We start from the raw sequence: 19,663 nt of genomic DNA, 5'->3' as shown, positions 1-19,663 counted from the left end.
CAACTTAAATATCCGAACTGGAAACAGTCTTTTCCTCTTTGTGTGTTGATCTAGTGTCGGCATCATCTTCGTCACTACTGCAATCTTCTTGCTCGCACACTTTATTCACGATGTCTTCGTTGGTGAGCTCTGCGGATGTAGCTGTCACTGTCAATGTAATCATCAAAGGTCACCGCAGTGTCGACGGGGAGCTTCTCGGTAAGCTCATTCCACAGTTCTGGGTTGAGCTCCTCTGTGTCCTTGCAGTCTTGTGGTGTAGGTGAAGCCTCTAAAAGGCCTGCCTTTCACTAGCAGTTGCTGATCGTGCTTGCTTTCACATTCCACCACGATCCTGTAAGCATTTCTGCAGCTCTACGGATGTTTACCTGTGTGGGCAGCTTAAGTCGAATATTGATTAGGAGGCGCTGCACAAGATGCTTCTGAAATTCGGCCTTCACACATCTGATGGTGCCCTGGTCCAAAGGTTGAAGCAAACAAGTAAAATTCGGGAGCATAAATTCAAGCTGCACATTGCTCAATCGCATGTTCACAATATGCACCGAGCAATTGTCAACGATGAGGGTAATTTTTCTGTCTTTCTTCTTCATTGTGTCATCAAGCTGCAGCAGTCACTGAGTGAACAATCTACGCTTTTTTATTGGCTCGGTAGTCGCAAGGCAACGAGACAACGTTTTTCAAGCAGCACGGCTTAGCAGACTTGCCAACAACTAGCAACTTCAGTTTTTCTGTGCCTGTAGAGTTGCAGCAGAACAGAACCGATACGCGGAGACGTGATTTCCTTCCGCCCTTGCACCTGCCACCCTTGAAGTTCACTGTTTTATCAGGCAACAACTGATAAAAGAACGCTGCTTCATCGCTGTTGAAAATGTCATCTGGAGAGAAACATTCGATGACCTCTTGAAAGCGCTTGTTCCGCCAGGCAACCGCACTCTCGGCATCTGTTGCCTTTTCTTCGCCACAAGGAACCTGCCACGCAATGCCATTCCTTTGCCGGAAGCGGTAGACCCGTGCAGCACTTGCATCGAAACCAGAGATGTCCAAGGCGGCTGCAAACTGTAGCGCCTTCTCTTGAATAATCAGGCCTGACAAGGGCACATCGTTTTGTCTGGCAGCCTTAAACCAAGTAAGGACGGTGTCTTTGACGTTCTGGTAGTTGACAAGCCGCAAGCGTTTTCTTGAAGGAGCCAGCTGTGACTCTCGATGCAATTTCATGATCTTTTCCGATCCTTGAGCATTGCTGCCACTGTTGATGGCAGAATATCACGCTCCCTGCACAGGTTGACTTGCTTTTTTCTAGCATTCAGCTGCGTCAAAATGTGCACTTTTTCTTTGAGCGAAAACTGGCGTCGCTTCTTTTTAACTCGGGGGCCAGGAAAACTCATTGTCAGCAAAGCGAACGCACAACACAATCACAGCACCAATAACTTCACAGCTCCTGCCGACCGCTATCAATGTGGTGACGCTAGGCCTACAACGTAGTAGGAGAGTCCGAACATGGCCATGCGCAACACCAACGCCTCCTATAGTATATTATAGGAGGCGTTGGCAACACTCACGCTGATGCCGATGCTGCTGGGGCTGTACCCATTGAAACGGGTTCCCCAGCGCATGGCTGCTGCTGCTGCAGATGATGATGATAGGTGTAAGCCTCGGGGATTCGGTACCGAATCGTCAACAAAACTTCGTAATAACGAAGTATCTTGGTGATTATGGGATTAAATTACGTACGTTATCCTGAAATATTCAGTAATTTGAAATGCGTAGTACCAAAAGTTTTTTACATTGAAAATATAGGCATTTTGACGGGGATTTTAAAAAATTCGTAAATCTGAAAAGTTCGTTAAGGTTGTGTTCGTAGTAATGAGATTTTACTGTAGTTCAGAAGAGAATTGCAGTCCCCTCAGATGATCTAGAGGCGCGATGGAGAGCCGCACTGACTAACTCAGATCTTCAGGACCAACTTTGAGCCATCCAGCAAGCCTGGCAAGCTACCGAGAGACAGGGTCTCTCTGCAACCCCCGGCGCAGCTTAGACCCAGGCCATCAATTGCAGGATAATTAATAATGTTTTCACACACACACACACATGCACTTTCAACAACAGAGCAAGCAATGCGAGTATAGAGGTTGCACCTGCAAAGAATGAACTCTTGCTCAAGCTTTTGATGATCTTCTCCAAGTTGCTGTCCCCCCAGTTCCCACGACGAAGGGCACCAAACAGTGCATCCTCCTTGTCTTGGGCCTCCTCGTGTGCAGCATCCTCAGAGAAGCAGAACAGGCGACTCTCGTACAAATTGAACAGCTCATGCACAACACAGTAGTTGCACCTGCAAAGAACAGGCGAGTGTAACCACTGCAAAACAACCAGGCATAAAAGCAGAGATATAATGTCCTGCATACACACAAGATCACAATGATTTTGGTGCAGCTTTCATAGCAGCACTGAAGTTTTGTGGCTGGGTGGAGGCCACAAGACACAGTGCAGAAAGAAAGAGCAGACCATCTACACCACATACAGTGTGCTTAGGGCTCTCATTTGCTAAAATCATGTAACACATATGTGCCTTTCTTGCACGATATATAATCTCAATGCAACCATTCTCTTAAATACTTCACTCTGTAACCTTTCTGGAAGCTTTTGCAGCATTCTAAACCTGTAACAAATTTTAGTAAATTTTAGGGTGGCTCTAGTGCTTGTGTGATGGACAACAAATGTGTGCTTTCACTAGTGTGCAGCGTGTAGGTCGCTTAGAGCACGAGCATAAGCCTATCTTGTTAGAACGAGGTGTCTGCACTCTATTTCTCCTATTCAATTACAGTAAAACCTCGTTAATTTGGATTTCAGGGGACTGAAAGAAATGTCTGAATTAACCAAATATTGATTTATCGAAGGTGTGAAAAAAAAAGTAAACAAATGCTTACTGTATTTACTCGGTTGTATTGAAGAAATAAAACGAAGGACACCGACCAACATAGAAGTGCTAAAAAATGAAAGAAAGCTAAAAGACGTTTCGGCTTCGCTACGGAAGCCTTGTTCACAATGGGATGACGGAAGGTTCATGGAAGCTTATGTATGCTTTAGAACGTGACGTAAGCAGCGCATGTATGATGGGGGGAGGGGGGTGGGTTCCCTCATTTCGATTAAGCGTGTGACGTGTTTTTTGTATCTCCAGTGATTCCAGATACAGACGCGATTTTTGGTTTCTTTCTTGGCCGATGATTCTCGAGCGATCCCAGTCGATATTGTGGCCCGTTGCATCCGTGTGCTCGGCAAGGGCATTCGACACTGTACGCTTCTTTTCGACATCTTTCTGATGCTGCCTCAGTCTCTGTTTGAAGTTGCCCGATTCACCGATGTATGCGTAGTCGCAATCTGCGCAGGGTATCTTATAGACCACACCGGGAAACGATTCTCTCGGAAGCCTGTCCTTACCGCCGACGAGCGCTTGCCTCAGCTTACATACGGGCACGTGCGCCACCTCAACGTCATAACTGCGTAGAACGCGAGACAAGGTTTCGCTTATCCCTGGAACGTAAGGTATGGCAGCACGCTTTCTTGGTCGGGGATTGGTCGGACGAGCAGGATTGGACAGACGGTGCTCCACAGCAGTCAAAAAGGATGTGGGGTAGCCGCTTGCCGAGAGATCACCTCGCACGTGGTCCAAGTCAGTGGAACGCCTTTCTGCTGTGGTGCAAATGCGGTTCGTACGGTTGAGCAGTGAGGCAGCAACCGACCTTTTGTGAGCGTCTGGATGAACGGATTGAAAGTTCAGGTAACGGCCAGTGTGTGTGTCCTTACGGTACACGCTGAACGAGAGCCGTCCATCGCGTCTGGTGACAAGTACATCTAAAAAAGGGAGTCTGCTGTCGACCTCTGTCTCAACTGTGAATTGGATGGCCTTTTCTTGACTGTTTAGGTGCGCAGTGAACGAATCCAAAGCGCTGCGCCGAATCAGACAGAAACAGTCGTCCACATAGCGCAGAAAAACTTTTGGCCTAGGGCTGAAGGACGCGAGAGCACGCCTTTCCAAACATTCCATCGTAAGATTGGCAGCGGTAACAGAGACGGATGCACCCATTGCCGTACCGTGGACTTGCCTGTAGAAGACGTTGTCGAAACAGAAGTACGTGTTTCCAAGGCAAAAACAGAGGAGCCTCTTGAGGTCGGGAACGTCAATGGGCGACCTGTCTGGCAAGGTCCTGTCAGATTCCAGAGCAGAGGTGCATGCTTCCACAGCCAAGTCAGTCGGAATTGAGGTAAACAGCGATACCACGTCGAACGAAACCATCACCTCGTCGTCGTCTAGAGACACGTCACGAACTTTTTCAATAAAGTCACAGGAGTTGCTCACGTGCGTGGAGCTCTTCCCGACGAGTGGAGCCAGAAGCTGGTGCAGGTATGCGGACAATTTGTAGAGAGGGGAGCGAGTGTAGTCGACGATTGGACGTAGGGGGACGTTAGGCTTATGAACCTTTGGTAGGCCATAAAGTGCAGGTGCAGCACCGTTATGACAGAGAAGCTTGAAATACAAAGACTTGCGCTCGGGAGCTACGAAGCGGAACACGTCAGCCAGGAGAGTCTGGAAGTCCCTCTGAACCTTCAAGGTCGGGTCCCGAGTGAGCCGGACGTAAGTGTCCTGGTCATTAAGCAGAGCCAACATCTTGTTTTTGTAGACAGCCGTGTCAATTAGCACTGTTGCATTCCCCTTGTCGGCGGGAAGGATCACGATTGCAGTGTTCGCCTGAAGACGCTTGACAGCTTTTCGTTCCTCAGCGGAAAGAGGGGAAACAAACTTCCTCCGGTGCAGACCAGAAAGGACACCAATGGCGCGGGTGCGAGCCTCGTCACGGCGGGACGGGTCAACTTGGTTAACCGCGCACTCCACCGCACACACAACCTTTCGCACGTCAGGTGCAGGTGCAACATTGAAATTCAGACCCAGCTCTAGGACCGAGGCCTCGGCTGGGTCGACGCTGTGCGAAGAAAGGTTGTATACCATAGTTCGTCGGTTGTACGGCCGGTATGGTCTGGTAGATTCCGAAAGTCTGTCAAGCTTGACACTGTGCACCAACCCTGCATGACGGGCACGCATGTTGGCTTCAAAGTTGGCGTGCAGCTGGATACTTGCAAAATGATCTGGACAGTGGTCCTCCAGGCGGCGACATGCAAAAAATGCCTCGTTTTCAAGCTTCCTAATACTTTCACGACAGTCCTGTATCCTTGCTTGAAGCAACAGCCTCTCAGTCTTTGCAACGACGCTGTAGCCAAACTTGGAAGGTACTGGCCTGTTAAGGTGCAATGAGCGCGGGATGAGGCCCCGTGCTTTGCAGGCAAGGTTGAACTCCAGGTGTCCATGAAACGCAGCAATGCGGGTTGTGAGGGAAACATAACGGCGAATTCCGGGGATTACAGATTGGCCATACGCCCGGCGAAGGTAAATGAAATCGAGGGTTCGACGGAAGCCCGTCTGGTTTTTGCCTTGGAAACACGTACTTCTGTTTCGACAACGTCTTCTACAGGCAAGTCCACGGTACGGCAATGGGTGCATCCGTCTCTGTTACCGCTGCCAATCTTACGATGGAATGTTTGGAAAGGCGTGCTCTCGCGTCCTTCAGCCCTAGGCCAAAAGTTTTTCTGCGCTATGTGGACGACTGTTTCTGTCTGATTCGGCGCAGCGCTTTGGATTTGTTCACTGCGCACCTAAACAGTCAAGAAAAGGCCATCCAATTCACAGTTGAGACAGAGGTCGACAGCAGACTCCCTTTTTTAGATGTACTTGTCACCAGACGCGATGGACGGCTCTCGTTCAGCGTGTACCGTAAGGACACACACACTGGCCGTTACCTGAACTTTCAATCCGTTCATCCAGACGCTCACAAAAGGTCGGTTGCTGCCTCACTGCTCAACCGTACGAACCGCATTTGCACCACAGCAGAAAGCCGTTCCACTGACTTGGACCACGTGCGAGGCGATCTCTCGGCAAGCGGCTACCCCACATCCTTTTTGACTGCTGTGGAGCACCGTCTGTCCAATCCTGCTCGTCCGACCAATCCCCGACCAAGAAAGCGTGCTGCCATACCTTACGTTCCAGGGATAAGCGAAACCTTATCTCGCGTTCTACGCAGTTATGACGTTGAGGTGGCGCACGTGCCCGTATGTAAGCTGAGGCAAGCGCTCGTCGGCGGTAAGGACAGGCTTCCGAGAGAATCGTTTCCCGGCGTGGTCTATAAGATACCCTGCGCAGATTGCGACTACGCATACATCGGTGAATCGGGCAACTTCAAACAGAGACTGAGGCAGCATCAGAAAGATGTCGAAAAGAAGCGTACAGTGTCGAATGCCCTTGCCGAGCACACGGATGCAACGGGCCACAATATCGACTGGGATCGGCCAAGAAAGAAACCAAAAATCGCGTCTGTATCTGGAATCACTGGAGATACAAAAAACACGTCACACGCTTAATCGAAATGAGGGAACCCTCCCCCCGTCATACATGCGCTGCTTACGTCACGTTCTAAAGCATACATAAGCTTCCATGAACCTTCCGTCATCCCATTGTGAACAAGGCTTCCGTAGCGAAGCCGAAACGTCTTTTAGCTTTCTTTCATTTTTTAGCACTTCTATGTTGGTCGGTGTCCTTCGTTTTATTTCTTCAATGCTTCATCCCGACCAGACGGGCTTCCGCCGAACCCTCGATTTCATTACTCGGTTGTAACACTAGTTTTTTTCATGATTTTTATAGCTTGAACTTGACCCTCGCGTTACATTCAATTAACGGCAAAATTTACTATTTTAAAACAAATGTTCCAAATTGCGGGGTTTGTAACGTTACATTGGCAACCTGTACCTTTACATCTCGGTTCAGTACATACACAAGTAGACCAAAATCAACATTTTTTTAATATGCAATTGACGCCATTTTCACTGTGCTTGTGACTGGGGTTACGTTTAGGACATTTCATCATCCTGCGGCTTTTTGCACTACGATGCCGTTCATTCGCAACGTTATGCCGATGCAGAGCATTCGGCATGATGGCTGCTTCGAGAGACCAGTAATTTTGGTGGCTAAGTAGCTGGGAAACTCCGCCGCGGCTCGGTCGGTCTGCGGTGCCGGTCAGAAGGGCCTCGTAGTGGCCTGTTACTGCCCTCTAATGAAATGGTTATGCGGTCTATTAAGAAGTACTTGATCTCAAACAAGCTCGATGGTACGGATAACTTGATTCACAGGCGATCACTTTCGGAAATAGTTTCGCTTTCGCGAGACTTTGCTCATTTCGGCACTGAACCACTCCAAGTATAGGGCCGGCAGCGCTCTTGGCATTGATAAAGAGCTTGGCACAGTGCCAGAAGCACTTGTCAGGGGCACTTTAGGCGTCGAGTCATGCGAAATTTCACCAAAGAGAAATTATCTCCCAAAGTGATCTCCCAAGACTATTACGCAAGAAAAGCTCTGTGTCCTACTCAGACAATGATAAGTGAACTCGTTTCCTAACTTATTCCTTGTATAAAGTACTATTTCTCTTTCCGTTCATCTCGCATCACATTCGCAGTTTTATTTCTTTTTATTTCACAGACTGAAAAGTCGACCCTCGCATTACAATCGTGTTTGCGTTACGTTCGAGTAAGTACGGTACTACATCAACACACTTTTATTTACTGAATGAATCAGCAGATCCTGCTTCTATTTTGCACAAAAGCAGTGCGGAAGCTGCAATTCTCATCATCTCCTGACTGATTTTCAGTGCTAGCAGCGATGAAGGCCTCGCTACATCCTTTGCAGCGCAGCCATGGTGCATGCCTTCATCTGCATGCACAACCGTGCACACATACTAATTATTTTTTCGCCAGTGAGCTGGTCGCCAACAGATCATCTGTCCATCTCAATAAAACCAGCACTCTTCCTCTCCAACAGGTTTGCATGGAGCCAAAATGAAATTATTGTCTGCAGCAACCGCGGCGGACGAAACCGCGGTCGCTATTGACACAATCATGGATGGCGACTGTGCAGTTATGAAGGCACATGGCCAACGCGGTGTTAAGCGCGGCAGTAAATGCAAGAATAAGGGCCTTAAAGGTACAAAGAAGCGTTCATACATTGCTGTCATTCACGTGTGATCTCCGCTGATGACTAGGGCGATGCGGACTCTGCCACTTCGTTTCCATTGCATGTGAGCACCATTTTTGCTCTTTTGCATCACACATTTGCAGTGCTTCGTGCTCACCAAGCTTTGAGAATTGTCAGAATTAACTGATGTGCAGCCAAATGCGCCCGAATTAGCAAGAGTTTGATTGCATTAAATAATGCATATGTCTCCCAGGACCAGAGGACGAGTCCGAATTACATGATTTTCTGAATTGTCGAGGCTCGAATGAACAAGGTTTTACTGTATCTACTCATCTGTCACACTGAGTGGCGGATCCCAATGATAATAGCAGCACAGTTACTATTTAAGCAGATCATAAAGAGCAAATAAATAAAACGTGAAGACAATTATTACAGAACCTGGGCCGCAGTTTCTCTCCTTCTAACTAAAATGCCTCTGCACAATAAACGAAATACTAAGAGTACATTCTTGCCATCAGTTTGCTTCAAAGCAAAATTCTCACAGCTGTGATAGCAATGCTGTACAGCTACTTTAGAAACACACAGCACTTCCAACAGAAAAATAAATAAAAACAGAAGAAGAAAAGTTGCCTTATGAGCCTGTGTTCCAGTTCAGCAAATATTGCACTGTGGAGCAGGTTTGGAACATGAATTGTTTGTTCTGGAGCAGTAAATACGTGTTTTGGACCAGCTTAGTAAAGGTCAATATGAGCGAAATACAGGCACATGAAGAAAAGGTGTTCATTATTTGACTTTAGAGAACACTATTAGGTTGCGGCAGATCAGTTCTACGGAAGACCGAGCAAAATTTGTCACAGGGAAAAATTGTCATCCACCCGACGGTAGCATGAAGCTACAAAGAAAACCCATACGGGTTTATGAGGAACCATCATTAAATAACACACTAAATGTGCCAACTAAATGTGCCAAGAAAAACAGACCTGAAGCTTTTCTGCGAAATGTGCCAATAATAATATTTATTGCTTTACTTATTCAATAAGGTGTCAATGCAAAGGTTGTGGAACATGTCAAGAAATTACTGGTAACAGCGTATAAGCGACCTAGGTCTTGTAGGCCTATTTTCCAGCCAAATAAAGCAAGAAAAAGGCTCCAATTTTTTTTTATCCACGTGACAATGCATTCCCGCACAAGTAATACAAGCAGTCTCAGATGTAAACATCATCATCAGTGCATGTCGTATGTAAGAGGCATGCGGCGCAGAAAGGAAGAAGAGAACAATGGGCACATAGCGGTCTGAACAGCACGAGCCCTCGAGGCGTGTGACCCAAGTTGTGATCGAGGGAGAGGCGGCGACGAGCTGAGATGATCGATGTGGCTCTGGACCGAGAAGGTTGTAGCGTCAACATCACACTGGCGACGGAAGCCATGGAGGTTTGGTCAAGTCCATGACGCCGATGGTTCAGGGTGTGGCTGTCGACCTCGGCAACATTTGCAGAGGCTCCTTGGATGCGCCGCAGCCTCTCACAGCAGTGCCGGGCAACCAGAAAGGATCCCCTTTCAGAGGCAGACGAGCACTTATGACAGTTCCAGGGGCGTCTTGTCTGCACTCAAAGAGCAAGTAGCAGCGGAACCCAAAGTTAGGCCTAAACGGTGAGGCCGGGCTGCCTTGTCACCAACGGAGTTCAGTACACCGGCATCAGAGACAGACAAGTTGACTGGCCAACACCAAGGCAGCAATGTTTACGGAGTCGGCAAGAACACCGACTGTGATGAAGATCCAACAGGCTTCGGACTCTGAAGATACGCGCTACGACAAAAGTCAGTAAGAACAGTCCTTTCTAGTAGCGTTGCAGCCATAGGCTAGGGTGGCCTGACTTTCGCATAGCGAACGCTACGGACTAATTTGGCCGGTAATAGAAACATGTTTAGTGATTATTAAGTAGGCTGCATAAATGTTAATATTTTTTCATTGTGTTTTAGTTGGAGTGAGTTTTATTTTGAGTTCAGGGTGCAGTAATTAAAATCTGTTTGCGGTGCTGCTCTGCGTCTTCCAACCCCATCTCTCGTAACATCTGCACGCCCCCAAGACAGGTGACACACGACAGTGAATCATGTATATTACAAACGTGTAAACCTGGGCCACGGTTTTGTAACGGTTTGGAAAGTGAACCGTTACAAAATTGCGCTAATTTGCATTTGATAGGGACCAAACTTGCATGCCAAAAACTGCTGATTTGGTGAGAAAAAAGCCGCTCATTCTTATTGCTCCTATTTCACGAGGTTCACGTAAAAATTTATGCGATCTTTGGTGCGCAGAAGCGTTGTCATAGTCACAGCAGGGTTCTTATAATCATCATCATCATCATCATCATCATCATCATCATTATTATTCACGAATCCTAGGTTGTTTTAAATGCTGTTATCAGTCATTTCTCAATGCCATCCACAACTTTTTCATTGACACCTCATCAACTAGGTAAATTTATATATTTAGTTAATTAAATTATTCATGCACAGTGAATGCGAAATACCCAAAGGTAGTGAGCACCGTTCACGTATACCCTCAAGTAATTCTTTTATTCTTTGCCACCTTCAGTTAAGATAGCAGAATACCACAAAATAAATGTGAAGTGACATACTGGACATAGCATATTTACCAGTATTTCCCATGGCGTTTGTCGAGGAAAAGCTCTAAGATATCTTTAAAAACAATAAAGGGATAAAAATTTTCACTGGCTTTCCAGTCTGCGTCGCCGACCAATATTTTGAATTCACTTCATTATTCGGGCTTGTTCACGGTTCCACTACAGGCACTATAAAGCCAGTGCAAAATGACAGCAGATGTTTCGTGCATCGAACAATGGTTTATTCAAATTTTTGGACTCAATCTGTGCAAGTCACATCGTGAACATCATTTTTGCCAACGAAATTTTAGAGGTTTGCAGTTTCGCAGGACATTTAGTTATATGGTTGACTAAATACAGAACTTTACACCCTTGGCTTGCTTTCTACAGTGGTAAGAGCCTAATTGTTCTGTGGCATGGCCAGGCAGAAAATACTGTACACCGAGTGCAAATTTCCAGTTTCCAATTAAATTTTTCCAATTAAAGATATGCATCTCATGCATGATCTGCGGTGGTGCTGCGTTGACGAAACGTGCAACCAATTCCTCGTGAATAATCTCGCAGCACGCGAAATGCAGAGCACCGGTAATCGGCAAAAGACACTTTTTTTTTTCTTCGATAACAAACGTTTCACATTAGGCAATACATGCTGGGGCATGTACTAGGGGCATACTAGCCTGTTAACTGGTAACCTGTAAATACTTCATTATATTCTTGAATAAATCAAGCTGTCTGTTTTTCTCAACACAAACTTTTAGCTCGCCTGTTTGTGGCGACATTATTACACTTGTAATTTAAATATATATATATATATATACGCAGGAAAGAGACGACAAACTTTTTGGAAGACTTCTTTTACTTAAAGTTTTCGGCTGGTGGACCAGCCTTCGTCAGAGTACAGTATATATATATATATATATATATATATATATATATATATATATATATATATACATATGAAGCTAAATGCATTAAGCTTGAAGTGCTGCAGGCAGATTACTATGAATCTTATGAGTCGATTCTGAATGCAAATATGTAAATAGCAATGCCTCGGCATTGCACTGAGCTAAGTTTTTCTTTTTTACCATTTTTCGCAAGACATGGTATTTGGTCACTTTGCTTGTTTGCTGTACCAGTATCTTGGGATCTAGGGCAGCTAGAGCTATTATTTCTTTTGCAGCACAAAGCTAAATGTATTGAGAATGCAATGCTGAGAGCAGAGTTTTTTATTTTCAGCTCTAAATTCTTTTTATGTATATTTACATTTGCTCTTACTATTGATACCGTGAACGCAGAACTTCAATGGTCTGTAAAAGGACAAATAATTGTTCAATTTCAAATCTGTTTATAGGGTTGCTATCCTTATGCACTCTATATCCAACTATATGTTGTTCGCAACTTTCCCATTAGCAGGTAAATTTTGTTTCAACAAACAATAGAAGGTAATTATTAGTTATCTCGGCAACTACTATGTATATGCAAAATATAATTAAATATTTAAAATAAACACGAAACACTGAATGAGCACATGCAGTTTTATCAGATTTGATCAATAAATAACAAAGCCATCTCCATAACCCATGTCCCCCTTAAAGACTCCACTGGACGATTGGGTAGATGGGTGTTACGACTCAAAGAATATGCATTCACTGTTTTATACAAGTCGGGCTGTTTGCACAAGGATGCCCACTGCCTCTCCCATCATCCTGTCGACCGCCCTGAATATGATACGCACGACACCGACTCTTGTGTTCTGGCCAGTTCTAATCTGCACGACATCTGCACTGAACAACAGTGTGATGACTGCTTCTGTGTTCTCACTGATCGTCTCAATTCTGGACATTCGGAGCCCGTACTGCGCCCGTTCATGCTCCACGAAGGCGTTCTCTACTGTTGCAGCTTACCCCCTGAAGGACCAGAATTTTTACTCATTGTACCCCGCCATCTCTGGACATCAGTTCTTGAGCAGTTGCATGATGCCCCGACTGCAGGCCACCTCTGCGCTTCACGTACTTACGACCACGTACGGTGACGCTTCTAGTGGCCAAGCATGTACCTCTCTGTGCACCACTATGTTGCAGCCTGTGCACTATGTCAGCGCCGCAAAAACCTGCTGTGCTTCCCTGCTGGACGCCTTCACCCCATCGATGTGCCCTCAGAACCGTTCTTTTGCATCAGTCCCGATCTTCTCGGCCCTTTTCCGATGTTTAAATCTGGCAATAAGTGGGTTGTTGTCGCAACTGGTTACACAACCCGGTATAGGATCACCCGAGCTTTGCACACGAGCTGTGCAATAGGTGGCAGATTTCCTTTTACATGACGTCATGCTCCATCACGGTGCTTGCTGAAGACTCCCACTGAATACTCTCGAAACGTCTTCACCCAAGCTCGCACGGTATGCCAGACTGCCGGCTCCCTGCTCACTGAGTCTCAGGCCACGCAGTTGTCCTCCTGTGGACACCATGTCACTGCATCGGCTTGTCTCAAAAGCTGCTGCCATGTTACACAGGGCCCTACACAATACTGCATCAGCTTGGCAATGTCAACTACGAGATCGCTCCGCGGGACTCGTGTGTTCCCACGGTCATTGTGCATGCGCCCCGGCTAAAGCCTTACTTTGCTGCGAGTTCACCTCCCTTCTAGTTAGCACCGAGACGGCGCCTTTACAGGCAGGGGTTACCATATTTACTCGCATAATGTTTGCACTTTCTTGTAAAAAAATTCTCACAAATTCAGGGGTGCAATCATTAAGCGGATTAAGTTTCTCACGAAAAGAAACATTTTCTTTTTTCATCCCTCATTTGCTGCGCGATGACAAGCAGGTGGCTGCCGCTGTCAGCGCGAGACACCAAAACAAAAATGGCAGCCGGAGGAGCAAGCTGAACGCGCCGAACGCGATTATTGTTATTATTTTTTCTCGTGAGTACATTACGCGCATTAATACACTTTCTTCCGTATCAGTAATGAATATTATCGTTAATATCAGCAAGTTTGCGACAATAACGTAGCCATGTCCACTTTGAGGGGGCAGAAACAGAGATGGGCGCACTCAGCTGCCAGTGACATAGAAATACATGGCGGGCATGCTGCGGAAACTGCAGCATTTGTTTTCAGTGCTATCCTAATACGGCATGTTTCCACTAAGGGTGAGCGAATAACTTAGCTGCGTTACAAGCGTTGGTGTATGAATAGGGTACACTTGTAATGTATCAGTGTAAACGTGGCCACAATCGTTGCCGATTGCGATTTATTGCGTGCCTGCGAGTGCAGACGAGAAGAATCGAAGGCCGCCCTTTATGTTGTTGTTGACCAAAACCATTATGAAGCCTTCAAATAATAAAGCTGAGGCAAATTTGGTTGTAGCTTTGTTTTTTTAAAGGAAGTGCGGAAAGTGATGAAAGGAATGAAATGGGGCATCTGCCTAAGAATGTTGGCTGCGTGCAGACCGCTTGGTATGTCTTCAAGAGTACTTCGTGTAGCATTCGACAGATGGTAAGCGCGATCATCATTAGCTAGACTTCGCACATGACATATCACTGCAACAAGTGCAGGGTGCAATCATTACACGGGAAAGAAAAAAAATTAAATTTTGATGACAAAATTGTAGCGTAAAATTATCTTTTCGAAAGATGGTTACAAATCCAAGGTTTTCTTTATTTTTTATTTCTTTTCACCATATACCTTCTCGTTAAGTTCAATTATCTTGTTCGAATAGAAAGTGTTAGCACTGTCAATATCATATTTGATGCTACTAAATATAAAAAAAGATTATGGTTCTTTTGATTACAACCTGCACTCAGCGCTTTAGTCCTTTGTCAAGGGCTAATTGGAAGGCTTCTCAGAATGAAAAGAGAAATTGATAAGTGGTCACTTATATCACTTAATATTGTACCTACCATAGTTGTCTTTTTACCACAGTTCGTCAAGCACAAGTCTATCTGCATTTCACTGGAAGGTGGAATACATGTAGGTGCAGTGATAATCTTAAAAAATTCAGATTAGAACACTATATCATTAAACTTAGTAGATGAAGCAGACTTTTGAAAAAGGTCAATGTTTAGGTCCCCCAGAAGTATAGTGGGCAGCTTTGGAGTCGATAGGGTATCTAATAAATATTCTAGAAGTGCAATTTGTCCTCTGATCCCGAGAGAGTTCTGTGGGTTACGGGAAAAAGAAAGGTACCAGTTCTGATAAAAGGTGATTCATAGTTTGAGTCTAGAATGGTTAATTAAGAAGTGACCTCATAAGAAAAGTTACCCTTTATGCAAAGAGCAATGCCCCTCCTCTTTTGCTATTTCTGCAGAGCGTTTAACATTGATAATCTTCAATCTGAATTACATCACAGCGAGTACAGTACCATGTCTCACTGAAAACAAGCACATTGAAATCGTGCTTTAATGAAGACAAAAAAAAAAAAGATTCGCTTCTTCTTTGTTTCTCAAGCTGCATGCATTGGGTCAAAGAAGCTGTGCGCACTTCAAGAAGTACACAATGAACAGTTATAGATTCCATGATTTAACAGGCCTTAATGTCACCTTGAAGATGTCAAAGACTTTAATAGGCCACTTACTTGTTCCTTTTTTTCTTGCTTGGCCTGAGATGGCATTCAACCGCTGATACAACCTCATCAGCTGATGGGTTGGCTGAGAGAGCCTTGACTGTGCCGAGCAGGTTCTCCCTGGCTGCCTCCAGCTGCCTCAGCTGGGTGTCCATCACATACTGTAATCCGTGAGCTGTGTTGAACCTGCAGGCAGTTAAATCATCCCATTATAATGAAGGAAACAATTATCACTCTCAGGCAACAGCACTCTGACCACTGGTCTTGCCTGAAGCTCTGCACATTACAATGCCAGCTGGACAATTCAGCTGCACAAGCAAACTTTTATGGCCAATATAAGTTACAAAAAAGCTATGCCTACTGTGCAAGCTGCACTATTTGGCCAAACGGGTGCTCAATGTGTAAAAAATATGTGTTAATTTATTCACAATATCATGTTAAGAGCACACGAAGCCAACTGTACGAGTACGCAATGCCCGTCTTGCCAAAACCACACACAAAAAACAGCAGTCACAAGCAGGGTGTCGAACCGAAAAAAATACCAGTTAGGTTTGGGTTCGGGTTCAGTGTGCTATTTCGTTCTGGTTCAGTTTCAGTTCAGAGAAATAAAAATTGATAACAGTTCCCAAACTGGTTCATTGCGCAGAAGTGGCTCACAAACTGGTTCAGCACAGTCAACTTTATCCTGCCCCATGGCAATATGCTGCATAGGACTATCGACTTGTGTAGATGCACAAGTTTCATCAAGAGGAGGCAAAAATTTAGGAATGACTTACCCAGATACATGGTAATTTTTATGTACGTATTAAAGACAGAGGTAATTAGCGAGAATCCCTGCATCTGCATAAGGTCTGCATAGCTTGCACGCTCATTACTTTGCCAACAGAAGAATCTATTAATTTTCGTTCTGCTTCTGGTTTTTACTACAGGACTGGTGGTGACAAACTGTGGCATGTGATGCATACTGTCACAGACAGCATGAATTCACATTTTATAAAGGTGTTCATTAGTAATCTGTGTTTGGGACTGACCATAAGAGCAGGGCACAGACTCCCAGCATGAGCAGCATTCATGAGCAAAAGCGCTGAAGAGGACGAACCACTATGTCATTCCAATCCTTCTCTACAATTACCCCCGAGAACGAAAAGGGAGCCACCCAGCGACCTAACAGCCTGTCACTATGAGTGGGTCATAGCAGGTCTTGAGACAGTCAATGTTGACAATGTCTTGTCCACAACGGCGCATGTCCAAAGACGGTTCAACGAGCTTGATCACGTAGTTGACCGGAGATGTGCGTTCGATGACGCAGTACTTGGGCAGTAGTTTCAGTGAGAGTCCAGGTGCAGCCGAAGGAACCAAAAGCCACACAAGTGCTCCGAGGACGAACGTGGGTCCAGAGGTGGTGTCAGCGCGAACGCTCTTCTGGCGCTCTTGGTCATTTGAAGTAAAGGACCGTGTGAGATAGCGACACTCTTTGGCATGTCTGGCTGTGGAAGAAATAGGTGCACACTCAGATGCATCCGGCTTGTATAGAAGGATTGTGTCGATTGTGTGCGCCGGGTGCCAGCCGTACAATAAGAAAAAGGGTGGAAAGCCAGTGGTGCTCTGAGTGGCGGTATTGTAGGCATAGGTTGTGAAGGGCAGAATGACAACCCAATTTGTGTGGTCGGAGGCTACATCACCAAGCGTACATGTCGCCAAGCGTACGGTTAAAGCATTCTGTGAGGTCATTGTTCTGCAAATGGCAAGCAGTAGTTGTGCGGTGCCCAACATGGCACTCTTTGAGGATGGCTTTGACGACTTCCGACAAGAGAGAGAGAGATAAGATACGTCCGCGATTGTTGAGCAACTCCTGCGGTCGACCATGACGCAGTATGAATCGGCGAAGCAGGAAAGAGGCAACATCGTGCACTGTAGAGCGGCAGTTTCAGCGTATTGTGTGAGGTGGTCAACAGCCACGATGGCCCAGTGGTTACCAGCAGATGTCAGGGGAAATGGGCATTACAAATCGATGCCGATGCGCTCGAATGGCTGGGTGGGGCAAGGTAACGCTTGCAAACCAGATGGCGAGAGGCGTGGTGAGGATTTTCAACGCTGATAATCGGGGCATGAGTGAACAAACTTCTGAACACAACTGTACATATTGCACCAGTAGTACCGTTGTCTAATGCGCTCGTAAGTTTTGAATACACCCGAGTGTGCACACTGTGGGTCCGAGTGAAATGACATACATATTTTAGGATGCAGACTGCAGGGTACTACTAGCAACCACTGGTGGCCATCAGCGGTGCAATTGCGTCGGTGGAGTAGGTCATCGCGAATAGTGAAATGGTGGGCTAAATGGTTAACGTAACGCGCAAGTGATTGGCTGTGCCGATGGATCGAAGAAAAAGTCTATCAGCGAAGTGATCCAGTGGTCCTTGCAATGTTCGGAAGCGATGGTGCGAAAGTCGATGGAAGAAACAGCAAGCAGGAATGTGGAGCAGCGGGCATTGTTGTCAGGCAAGGGAGAGCGCGAGAGTGCGCCGGCGTCAGAGTGCTGTTGGCTGCTGCGGTAGAGCACGTGGATATCGTAGTTCTGCAGGCGAAGTGCCCATTGGGCAAGACAGCCTGAGGGATCTTTCAAGGATGACAGCCAACGTAGTGCATGGTGGTCCGTGACTACATCAAATGAACGGCCATACAAATAAGGCCTGAACTTGGTGAGAGCCCAGATGATGGCCAGGCATTCTTCTTCTGTCACAGTGTAATTGGTCTTGGCTTCCGTAAGCGTACGACTTGTATAAGCCACAGCATATTCAGGAAACCCCTGCTTGCGCTGGGCAAGAACAGCACCGAGGCCAACCCCGTTGCCATCTGTGTGCACCTCAGTAGGGGCTGTCGGGTCGTAATGGCGCAAAATTGGCAGAGACATTAGCAAACGACCGAGCTTTGTGAACGCCTCGTCGCACTCGAATGACCACGAAGTGAAGGGCCCGTTGCTTCTAAGTAGCTTCATCAGGGGCGATATGATGGAAGCGAAACTGTGAATGAAGCGTCTGAAGTAGGAACACAGACCAATGAAACTGCGCAATTCTTTGACAGAGATTGGCTTAGGGAATTCGGCGACGGGAAGAAGTTTGGGTGGATTGGGGAGAATTCCATCCTTGGATACGATGTAACCTAGAATAGTCAACTACCGAGCAGCAAACCGGCACTTCTTGAGGTTTAGTTGCAGCCTTGAGTTTGTTACACATGTTAAAGCAGACCAGAGCCATTGAAGGTGCATGGTGAAGTCAGGAGCAAAAACAGCAATGTCGTCAAGATAGCACAAACATGTGTGCCACTTCAAACCGCACAGAACTGTGTCCACTATGCGCTCAAACATTGCAGGCGCATTACAGCTTCGGCGCACGTCTGACTTCGTCGTCGTGGCTTGTCCCGACCTCAAGGACACAGCAACACGTCTCTGTTTCCCCACTCACCGAGTGGTCAACGTTGTGCTAACGAGTCTTTCGACAGGCCTTCAGGGCGCGGGCTCCTTTTCTAAGCTAATCACCCTTGAGGAAGCCAGGTGCCAGGCCGGGGGCATGCTTTTTCCCATTACAAGAGTGAGATTCAAACCTGCGACCTCCCGCAGTTGAGACGGGCACTTTGCCACTCAGCCACGATTGCAAATCACAAACTCAAACTTCTAGTCTGTAGCAAAGAAAGAGGCCAGTATTTGACAACACACTCAGCCCGCTGCTTTTTTAGAAGCAGGGGACGACATTGATGCACCTGAATGATGAACAAGGATGGGTTGTGCTCAATCATACGTTGATCTTTCGTTTGCCCATTGCGCACAGTCTTGCACTGGGCAAGGGCGGACAAAGAAATCAAAAGCATAAATCAACAAAATAAACTCAGACTCGCTCCCAAATTATATTTTTTGCTTAGGGCTCAGTTAGGCTCACACTCACCAAAAGTCTACTAAGTTGGGCTCACTTGGACTCACACTCACCAGAATCAGACTCAGGCAGGCCTACTTGACCTACAGACTTTCGGACGCGGGCTTTCCCGTGAACTGAACCCATCACTGATTAAAAGAGCTTTATGCTAGACTAATATATTGCACATGCAGAGGGATTATAAATGCTGAATGTTTAGAAAAAGATATGCACAAGATGGTAGTGGTGGTGGTGTAGCAGCTGGCAGGGTTCGTACACTTTACCACATAACAAGACTATATTGCCATGAAGCTGACTTTGTGGGCTATGCATTTTGCCTTGAAGCATTTGTTAAACTTAGCAACCTTTACTGATCTTATCCATGTCTCCATGTGTGGTGCACTCATTTGTGCAGCTGTTCATCACAAGGCTCAGCTAGCACAGCCAGTGTTCTAAGGCAATATCACACAGCCTGCTATTGGCTGGGAGCAAAGAACAGTAGCCATTT

General features: G+C 46.2%; 1 protein-coding gene across 7 annotated transcripts in view; it reads right to left on the bottom strand.

Annotated features, from left to right (window-relative positions):
• Positions 1 to 19,663, bottom strand: part of LOC142586040 (E3 ubiquitin-protein ligase SHPRH) — a 444,374-nt gene that overhangs the window by 261,031 nt on the left and 163,680 nt on the right. For all 7 annotated transcript variants that reach the window (XM_075697266.1, XM_075697267.1, XM_075697264.1 and 4 more), the window contains 2 exons: positions 15,260 to 15,433; positions 2,133 to 2,326 (listed from right to left, as the gene is read on the bottom strand). In XM_075697266.1, the coding sequence (XP_075553381.1) occupies positions 2,133 to 2,326; positions 15,260 to 15,433 (368 nt within the window). The remainder of the gene's footprint in view (positions 1 to 2,132; positions 2,327 to 15,259; positions 15,434 to 19,663) is intronic.

This window comes from Dermacentor variabilis, chromosome 6 (genome assembly GCF_050947875.1).
Source record: "Dermacentor variabilis isolate Ectoservices chromosome 6, ASM5094787v1, whole genome shotgun sequence".
Classification (NCBI taxonomy): domain Eukaryota; kingdom Metazoa; phylum Arthropoda; class Arachnida; order Ixodida; family Ixodidae; genus Dermacentor; species Dermacentor variabilis.
This window is presented reverse-complemented; position numbering and strand designations above follow the sequence as displayed.